The sequence below is a fragment of the Borostomias antarcticus genome (assembly GCF_949987555.1).
Source record: "Borostomias antarcticus genome assembly, chromosome: 5".
Taxonomy (NCBI): domain Eukaryota; kingdom Metazoa; phylum Chordata; class Actinopteri; order Stomiiformes; family Stomiidae; genus Borostomias; species Borostomias antarcticus.
The window spans coordinates 32,963,176-32,973,156 of record NC_140238.1 but is presented as its reverse complement, the minus strand read 5'-3'; the positions used below and the strand labels follow the sequence as shown (position 1 = coordinate 32,973,156).

The following is a 9,981-nucleotide window of genomic DNA, read 5'->3' as shown; positions in this document are numbered from 1 at the left end:
CGCAATATCCCGTCCTATCTCTTATAAGGTGGGTGTTGACGGTAGTAAAACACACATGTTTTATTAACCTTGGCCGCAGTGTTTTGAATAAACCACCGCTATTGCAAACATGTAAGTTATCTTTATTCACGATGCAACGCATGAATTATTGTTGTAATATGTAAATTATTTTTTGAACTACCTTCACAAATCGTTGAAAGACCGGTGTTCATTCATTTTGAATAAGAGGGGAAAGCATGGGGTTGGTAGCCTGGCTTCTTGAAACTCACAGTTGCTTTCCAATTCCCAAGGGACGTTATAAACGGACGTAGATCAAAAAACCTCTGGACACAATTTGATAGATCTACAACAAATCAGCGTAAATGCGTCCTCTGTTCCGTCATCTTATTAAACCCGCCCCATTTTAGATAAACGGTTGTGATTGGCACGAACAGATTTGTGTTCGAGCGGATTCCGTTAGAACGGTTGGATGTCCAGACTGATCTGCGGAGTGTGATCGAATGTGATCTCGCGAGATCAGGCTGGCGACGCCAGGCTACGTAGGGGCAGCGTCATATAGGTTCTGGGTAGGGGGACTTGGTAATCAAATCATAATCTGACAAGGTTTGAAATTGGTTTTGCTCTGATTGTGTCGTCCTTCAGGGAGGTCGCTATGGAGATCACTACACGGTATTGCCATAAAGAGATGGAGGCGTATGGCGCGTGCGTGGCCTCCCATCCATCAACATGGCAGAGTCAGTGTCAAGAGCTGAAGATGAAAGTGGCACAATGTACATCCTCATCGTAAGGTCATCTATCGTTAGAGCATCTTTGGTTTACTCACACGCTGTCAGTCTGTGCTCTATCTCCCTACATGCTCTCTGCCTCTGATATTTCTGTAGGCCAGTGATCCAGAAGATCCGGTCAGACTGTGCTAAAGAGTTCACAGACTTCGAGGACTGCCTACGCAAGAACCAGGACACACCCACCTCCTGCTCGCCACATGTAGCACGCTTCATCGGCTGTGCCGAGACCGTTGACCTGACTGGAGTTGGTAAGTTCACCGGCACTTTTAACATAGATATCAAGACAGATTATGGCTTATGTTGTCCAGTGTTCATGGACTGTGTGTGTGTGTGTGTGTGTGTGTAGGGCTGGGTATCGATTCGAATTTAAAGAATCGATTCCATTCCGATTCACAAGGTTCAGAATCGATTATCACGATTCAATTCGATTCGATTCAATATTGATTCGGTTAGTGTTAGTAAAACCTTTTTTTTTTTTTTTCTTTACTGTAACCTTAATTACATCACTGCCAAGTTATGCAACACATGAATACTAGGGCTGGGTATCGATACTGATTTCCAAAAATGAATGAATGCATGAATGAATGAACTATTGAATGAATTAATGAATTAATCATTCCTTAATTTATTCAATCATTCATTAAATAAAAGATCTATTTTGGGATTCATGAATCGATTCTGAATCATTTGATTCAGAATCGATTAATCGATTTTTTTTAACCCAGCCCTATGTGTGTGTGTGCGTGTGTGTGTGTGTGTGTGTGTGTGTGTGTGTGTGTGTGTGCGGTGCGCTTACGCTTTCCCTGTCTCTCTCTCAGCAGTGGATCCAGTCCCTCAGACTTCATAGAACCTGTGAACATCCTGGTCTGTGTTGACCTCTACAGGAAACAAGCCAGTCTCTCCGCCGGATCAGGAAGTGAACTCATTCACTGAGATCTACTTGTCGACGGGACTCCTGTCTGATTCAGGACATCCTCTATAGAGCACTTGCAGATACTGTGAATCACAACGGTGTCCATTTTGACTGACTTTCTCATTAATTTGGGCAAAAATATAATCAAAGTAACACCATTATGAAGAAATGTTATTTTCTACAGTCCCAAACAGCCGTATGTAATGAACTTTCTTGTGTGAGTGTTGTATGTGGTGTACATGGATGTGTGTGTGTGTGTGTGTGTGTGTGTGTGTGTGTGTGGCTCTCGTGAATAGTATCATTACTTACGGCTATCCTATGAAGTTGTGCGCTACTTCAGTCTACCCCCCCCCCCACACACACACTCCCTTTCCTCAGGTTTGAGTCATAGTATAATATTAAACCCTGGAATGTGCGATATCTCTCCCACACATCTCTCCTGGCTACACACTGACTGAGGGAGAGAGAGCTGGAGTGAATGGGAGACCGTGGGGGCGGTCGTGCTTCGTCATAATCAGTCTGACTGTAGAGAGAGGGAGGATGTTGAGTTATGAGTCCTTTGACTACTATGCAGAACAGTGCCTTTCTGGTTCAGTTATTAAAGGCTACGTAGGTTAGGGTTCGCTACTCAAGTGTAAAGATTCTTCTAAAGCAATGTGATATCTCCCGTTCGTACTTGAGAAAGGGAGGTCTTACATCACCACACACAAGCTTAGGATGAAGAATGTAGCAACAGTTTGGTTTCCTGGGTGAATATACTAATTTATATTAAAGAAATAATGACAAAATACGGTCATATCTTCCACTGAGAGTCACGTAACAAGAAGAAAACATCTCACAGATGTCAGATCACAGCTTTCAGGCGGTATTCAACCTAACCAGATTTCCTCACATTCACTTGAAAAGTACAACACAATAACTTACTTTCACAGAAACTCTACTCTGTAAATGATGTGCTTCTTTCAGTCAGTAATCCAAAAAGGGTGTTTCCATCCCAGATTCCGTGGTGAGTTTGGTCCCAGAAAATTGGATTTAAGAATAACAGCCATCAGATGTTTATGTCCAGTGTGACTCTTTATAATGTACTTTACGACTGTAGCACAAATACTGTAGGATACATCATGCAACAACAAATAATTGAACATCACCACATAGGAGCAGGTACAAAATATCAAACAACATGATAACATTGAATGTAAAGAAGTGTTTAGAGACGAATAATAATTACAGTGACTCTACCTACACCATATAGGCTAATGCAGTATTAATTCTAACCACAGTAATATTTTTTTTTACATTAGAACACAACATTGTGTATGATGACTTTTGTATTAGAGACCTACAGTATTTTAGTATTCAACAACTAAGTTATAATGAATCCTTCACAGTATAAAATAATGAGCAACACAAAAAATCATTTACACTTTCTTTTACACAACCCTGTTTCCATAAGGCTCTTAAAGTGATCCTGTTACACAGCCTACACCAACCTGATGTTTTATTATATCGTCTAAATTATGGGTCGACAAATTAAAACAAATCTTAGGTTATGATCGTAAAATAATTTCCTGTGGAACACTGGTCAAAACCTTTTGAGAATTTAAACGATCGAATCATCGGCCATCTTTGTAGTCCTATGCACACCATCTGAGTCCGTGCTCAGGTAGGATAAACACACACACTAACCTGAGAGCAAAGTCTACACCGACTCACACACTCCAGTCCTTCAAATACAATACAATAACTAGTCACTAAGTCCCTGTTAACCAGCTACTGTATACACATGGCGCTCCGCTCCATCCCTCCAGAATCCACTCCTACTGGGCTGCGTTTCCCAGAGGCATCGTAGGCGTAGCTTACCTACGGCGTCCACCGTAGCGCTACGATGACCCCATGACCCCTGGGGAACTCCGCCCTGGTCCATAACCCTACAGTGGGGAGTTCTAACTCTCAAGCTTGTTGTAACCCTTCTGGTATTCATGCGCTCACTCTCGTTAATCCTGCCAAGACTCCCTCCAACCCTGTGGACACAACAAGTTAATGAGGGAAACACTCCCTCGGCTAAATGACCTCTAGCACTCCAAATACGATGTTCGCACTCTGTACCGCGCATATCAAGATGATTTGGTTTGTCTAGAAAGCACAAATGGGTCAGATCACACCAAAGCATGAATCGTAGTATAAGTAGCAACGTTTTGACCACAGGAGATATGGAGACATCATGACATCCAAAACACCTTGCTTGTCTTTTTTCATTGTCTTGATATTGACCATTTTCCTGTCATACAGTAGCATGTCCGATAGATCATAAATACAAGTCAATGACAGTTATTTTATATTTTCTGTACATTCCAGTCGATTATGAATCCAGCGTGTGATTCCTTAGCGAATGCTGATTCATACGGACGAATTGAAGTATTAAGACGGGTTTCAATCTTGTCTCCTGCATGAGGAGAAGTTGAAAACAATTAATTGAATGTCACAATTGGGATATTCAGCAGTCTCTACGTGGTGTGGGATTGTGGTCTTCCAGGCATAACCTCATTAGCTGCTTTTCTGAGAGGTGGTGGTTCAGGGGCTGGGGTCAGGGGTCATTGGGGTCAGGAGGTGAAGTAGGAGTTCTGCATGGAGTAGAGACGGTCGATGGGGTTTCCCACCCTCCCTGTCAGGAGCCCGCCGTCCGCTGTTGCCAAGAGACAGTCGCCGAGGTGACTAAGGCTTCCGTCACTGTCCAGGTCGTGGAAGACTGTCTCTGAGTCTGAAGGAGAAAGACAGAATTTGTGTCCATGCATTCGTGTGTGTGTGTGGGGGGGGACTACATGAGAACTATAGAGATGATAGACAGACATTTGAAGTCCTTTAAACTCTTTCCCCTGCGTACCGACCATGAATGATTTGAATGAATGAATGATTTATTTTCGGTCCAGTCCAAGTGCTTACTTCTAACAACTGATCATACAATCAATCAATCAATCAAAGCTTTATTTGTATAGCGCATTTCATACCCAGAGGCAACACAATGCGCTTTACAGAGAACAAGGGAGGTGGGCATACGACCCACCCCTACATATTCCAGAGTAACAACAGAACAAGTACAAGTAACAACATAGGGATAGCCTACATTTCAATTATTACTATTATTATGATTATTATTATCTTCGGACGCGCAACTTAAATTGCATTCCTTTGCGAGTCAAAACGAGTGCACCCGGAAGTCATTCACATGCGGATATCACCGCGCCCTGGAGGTCATGCGCCCTCGTGACCCTCCGCTCTCGTGAGGACTGCGCCCTAAAAGCACGACGCGAGTCTTACCGTAGGCGTGGAGCTGCTCGTTGGGCAGGTGCGGGGGGGTGAGGCCGTGACGGAACGGCTCGCCTCCGTAGATGTTGGGGTCCAGAGCCAGAAGCTGCTGACGGGGCAGCGACGGGTACGCTAACAGCCCGTCCAGACCGTGGCTACTGGAACCGTCTGTGAGAAGAAAGGACATTCTTCAGTCCTTCTCTCCTCAAACCTTCTCTCTCTCCCGCCCTCCCTGTGTGTGTGTGTGTGTGTGTGTGTGTGTGTTTCTCTCCTACCCTCGCTGTCGTCGTTGCTCTGCCGACCCCCCCTGCTCGGCCCTCTCCTGCCCCCCCCCAGCTGCTCCTGCTCCTGTTGTTGTTGTTGTTGCTGCTGCCGACGGGCGATCTTCTTCATCTGGAACGCAAGAACACTCTGGAGAGGCCGATAACGCGCGTGTGTGTGTATACGTGTGTGTGTGTGTACGTGTGTGTGTGTGTGTAAATGGTAAATGAGCGCGTGTGTGTGTGTACGTGTGTGTGTGTGTACGTGTGTGTAAATGGTAAATGGACTGCACTTATATATCAAAAACGTTTTACAATGTCCTCTCATTCACCCATCCACACACACATTCACACACCAATGGCGTGTGCTATTAACCTAGTGAAACCTGCTCATTGGGAGCAATTCAAGGTTCAGTGTCTTTGTCCAAGGACACTTCGACATGTGGACAGGAGGAGGCGGGATTCGAACCGCCGACCATACAATCATTGGACGACCCGCTCTACCTCCTGAGCCACGGATGCCCTTGTATGTGTTTTCAGGTTGGCAAAAAGTGTCTCACCTTCGCTCTCTGGTTCTGGAACCAAACTTGCACGACCCGCACCGTCAACCCGGTCTCGGCAGCCAGCGTCTCTCGAACCTGCAGTGAGTAGAGATATGAAACTTACTAACTTAAGAAGGGAAGGGTAGGGGCGCCCCGGTAGCTCACTGGGTAAGGTGCGCCCCATATGAAGGCTAGTCCTTCGCGCGGGGGACCAGGGTTCGATTCCCGGCTTGGGTCCTGTTCCGCATGTCCTCCCCTCTCTCTCTCACACGTTTCCTGTCTCCCTCGAGCTGTCCTGTCCCATTAAAAAAGCTGAAAAGCCCTAAAAAATATCTTTAAAAAAAGAAGGGAAGGGTAGAGGAGAGAGAGAAAGAGAGAGAGAGAGAGAGACTGGTGTGCTCACCTTTCTGCAAGGTTTGGAAGACACCTCGAAAGAGGCCTTGAAGGCCCTTCGCTGCTGTGTGGTCAGGATGGTTCGTGGGCGTTTTGAGCGTTTGTGCTCCTTCCCCTCGTCCCCCCCCTTCCCTCCGACGGAGCCGCCCCCACCGTCCTCATCCTCACTCTTCACTGAGGGGGATGAAGACAAAACACATTGAATTCACAGTAGGCTATATTAACGGTAAAAATGTAAAAAGCTGTCATTGCTACAGAACAGTGAGCATAATTCCTGGTGTGTTGCAGATCGATCGATCAGTCAATCAGTCAATTAATCAAGTAATCAATTAATCAATTAATCAATTAATCAATTAATCAATTAATCAATTAATCAATTAATCAGTTAATCAATCAATCAAAAATATTTATATAGCACATTTAAACATGACTTTTGTCAACCAAAGTGCTGTACATTTGAAAATACAATAATAATACACAATAATAACAGACAACAGTCAGCGTCAGTTATACAAATAGACACAGGACAACAAACAAGTCACAAATTTAAATGAGTCAATGGAGGGGGCAGATCTGAGGGAGGTGGGGATGCTGTTCCACAGTTCAGGGGCTGCAACAGCAAAGGCGCGGCCCCCCCTAGGCTTGAGATTAGACCCCCGGACCACCAGGAGTCCCTGATTGGCTGATCTGAGGGACCTGATGCTGGAGTAGGTGGATAGCAGGTCTGAGGTGTAAGAGGGGGCCTTTCCATGTAGGGCTTTAAAAACAAACAAGAGAACCTTCAAATCTACTCTGTAGGGAACCGGAAGCCAGTGAAGCAAGGCAACGACAGGGGAGATATGAGCCGTGTTCGGAATCGCTCCCTATTCACTATATAGTGCACTATATAGGGCGTCAGCCATTTTGTTTGTAGTGGCCGAATTCTCCATTTATTACCCACAATTCACCTTGATTTCCAGGGAACAGTGCATGTACCCTACATTTTCTCCGTTCCCTAGGTAGTTCACTACATGGTGAACCCTATATAGGGAATAGGGAGTGAGGGAACGAGGGAGCGATTCCAAACACAGCTATGGTCTCTCTTCCGGGTGCCTGTCAACAGTCTAGCAGCAGCATTTTGGGTTAGGGTTAGGGGTTAGGGTTAGTGTGGTTAGGGTTAGGGTTAGGGTTAACCCATAACCCATCCCTCAGGGATGACTGACTGAGTTGCAGTAGTCGGGAGGAAATAAAGGCGTGGATAACCCAGAGAGGGATCAGCGTGTGGAGCTGTCCCTCACCCGACTCGGTGGGGGTGGGGCTAATGGCGGCGAGCATCTCTCTCTCCTTCTCGTAGTCGCCGCGGCAGAGCAGCTGGCCCTCCTTCAGCACGAACTCGTCCCCGCGCTGCAGCCGGCGCTCGCACTCGCAGCAGCTGAAGCAGCCCAGGTGGTACACCTGGCCGTGCACGCGCATGATCAGCTCCGAGCGGCCAATCACCTGCAGGCACGCGCTGCACTTCCTCACAAACAACCTGGAGAGACGCACAGACAGACACGTGGGAGATTGAAAGAAAAAAGCATAAAAACATAGAGTAAACAAGATGACAAACATAGAGTAAACAAGCTGAAAGGATGAACACGAGATATTGAAAACAGTTGAAGGAGAGGGAGGTTAAGATTTAACGAGAGGGAGGCACAGGACAAAAGCTTTGACTTAATTTGCCCTGAGCTCCTCGGCTTCTAGTTCTCTTTGTTTTATTATCATTATTTTTTCTATTTCTTTATTGAATATTTACCCCTGTTTAGTACAGAGATAGTGAAACAGTACAGTTCAAACATGTCATTCAACCCCCTCCCTTTCCCCCCTAAAACAGTGGTTCAACCCAATGCAAGGAAATTAAATAGATACAATAAAATAAAACAACATCAGAAGCAAAAGACAAATGATAATAAGTAAGTGTGCAGATATGAATGTCGTGTTAACCAAAGAGCACTTAAGACGTAGATTTAGATAAAGAGTAAATTAAAAGCAATACAAAAAAGAAAAATATGTATATATTAAAGATTATGAATACACCAACCTCTGAGTTAAACCTTGGACAGTATTGAGCTTCTAGCTGTCTCTTAATTAAAAACAACAACACCCAGCACATAGCAACAAGGTTGACATAGGCCTATGTTTACATTAATTACGTGTATGATATCTGAATGTAATTCTTCATCACTGACACTGGGTGGCAGTAGTCAACTAACGATAAGGGAACTGGTGTTGCAGCAATGTATCCCAATGTCTTTCAACAAATCCTAAAAACTAATTAAGCAGGACCAGTGCTGTAGCCATTAATATGTCCGATTATACCCAACAACCCTTCAAAAAAAAGTACAAATTGTAAACAGTTTGTAGTGGTTCTGTGTGGTCTGGCCTCCTCTGCGCGTGCCCGTCCTCTGCCCCGTTACGTGCGCGTTCTGGCGCTTAACAGACGCTCACTTCTCGTCTGTTCTAATATAGACGTTCCCATTCAGTCTGAATGAGTAAAATGTTGGCCATTAGATTGCTCTCAAATCCCTGTTTTATCCCTCTGCTCCTCCCCCTCCCCCTCCCTGCTCAGGACTTTCTGCCAGCGATCTCAGTCCTGCTCCCTCCCACCTCCCTCCCTAGTTCAGTGAAAGTAATAAAGACAGGATTAATTAGATTGTTGTTTAAACAGGGCGATGCCCAGACAGACGCTGTAAACTCATAACCAGGGATTGGGGGATAGCATGGGGTTAATCTCTCTCCTCTCTTTTGCACACTTAAACACACGCGCACACACACACACACACTCACCCACACACGCACACACACACACACACACACACAGACACAAACAAACACACGCACACACACACAAACACACGCACACACACACACACACACACACACACAAGAATCGGGGACAGTGTGTGAGTGACACACACACACACGCACACACACACAAACACACACACAAAGACACAAACAAACACACGCCCACACACACGCGCACACAAACACACACACACACACACACAAGGATCGGTGACAGTGTGTGGGTGACACACACACACACACTGTCACTGATCCTTCTACCTACAGTAACAGGTAGCCCAGGCTACCGTTGCTATGCTACCGTGCACGTGGACAGCATGTATAGATGGAAGTCACAACGGCATGAGAGAGAGAGACCGTTGACCCTGAGGAGACTCTGGGTCAGCGGACAGAGCAGGAATCAGGATCTCTCTCCTCGACGGACCGCAGAAACGTGGGTGTGAAGGAAAGACTGAGACGGGGGAGCAGAGGGAGGGAGGGAAGTGTTGCCGCTCCCTGACTGGGTGAGATGAAGGTGTCGCTGCCCAAATCTGGAGGTGGGAGAGGCAGCCAGGTCCTCACATTAGAGCCCCTAATCTGTGATCCTGTCCCAAACGCAGCTGCCACGGCTAATCTGCCTCAATCCATCTGGCAAATGCTCCTCAAATTACCCAAATCACAGCCTCACACACACGCACACACACATACACACACACACGAGCGCGCACACACACACACACACACACCATGCTCATACACACTTACTAAACACATACCAAAATCACCACAGATCTGAATCCTGGAGACAAAACCCTCAATCATGCAGTCAAGAAGTCATAAATTAGGTAGCCCAGAATTATATTGATTATCAGTTCAAACAATATCTTATTATAGAGAATGTATTGGCAAGTAAAGTGTCAACGAACACCGGATTGTCCGCGACAATACATCCGTTTACCCCTAACAAAGACCAAGAACAA

The 9,981-nt window shown here is 45.6% G+C and overlaps 2 protein-coding genes across 2 annotated transcripts in view; one reads left to right on the top strand and one right to left on the bottom strand.

Annotated features, from left to right (window-relative positions):
- Window positions 1-74: 74 nt before the first annotated feature.
- On the top strand, window positions 75-1,680 carry chchd5 (coiled-coil-helix-coiled-coil-helix domain containing 5). Its single transcript, XM_084438029.1, has 4 exons — window positions 75-111; window positions 643-783; window positions 882-1,033; window positions 1,604-1,680. Coding segments are annotated over exons 1-4 (324 nt in total). The 5' UTR covers window positions 75-109; the 3' UTR covers window positions 1,633-1,680.
- A 2,618-nt stretch (window positions 1,681-4,298) lies between these two features.
- The window catches only part of lmx1al (LIM homeobox transcription factor 1, alpha-like), a gene marked incomplete at both ends in the record, with an annotated part of 17,983 nt that continues 12,300 nt past the window's right edge, over window positions 4,299-9,981 (bottom strand). The window contains 6 exons of the mRNA XM_084438026.1: window positions 4,299-4,456; window positions 5,014-5,169; window positions 5,277-5,394; window positions 5,822-5,899; window positions 6,207-6,370; window positions 7,474-7,706. Coding sequence (XP_084294152.1) covers window positions 4,299-4,456; window positions 5,014-5,169; window positions 5,277-5,394; window positions 5,822-5,899; window positions 6,207-6,370; window positions 7,474-7,706 — 907 coding nt within the window. The remainder of the gene's footprint in view (window positions 4,457-5,013; window positions 5,170-5,276; window positions 5,395-5,821; window positions 5,900-6,206; window positions 6,371-7,473; window positions 7,707-9,981) is intronic.

Excerpts from the sequence above, each read along its gene's own strand:
- chchd5 (XM_084438029.1), top strand. Across the intron at positions 784-881 it reads GCACAATGTACATCCTCATC|GCCAGTGATCCAGAAGATCC; the intron begins GTAAGGTCATCT and ends ATATTTCTGTAG. Across the intron at positions 1,034-1,603 it reads CGTTGACCTGACTGGAGTTG|CAGTGGATCCAGTCCCTCAG; the intron begins GTAAGTTCACCG and ends TCTCTCTCTCAG.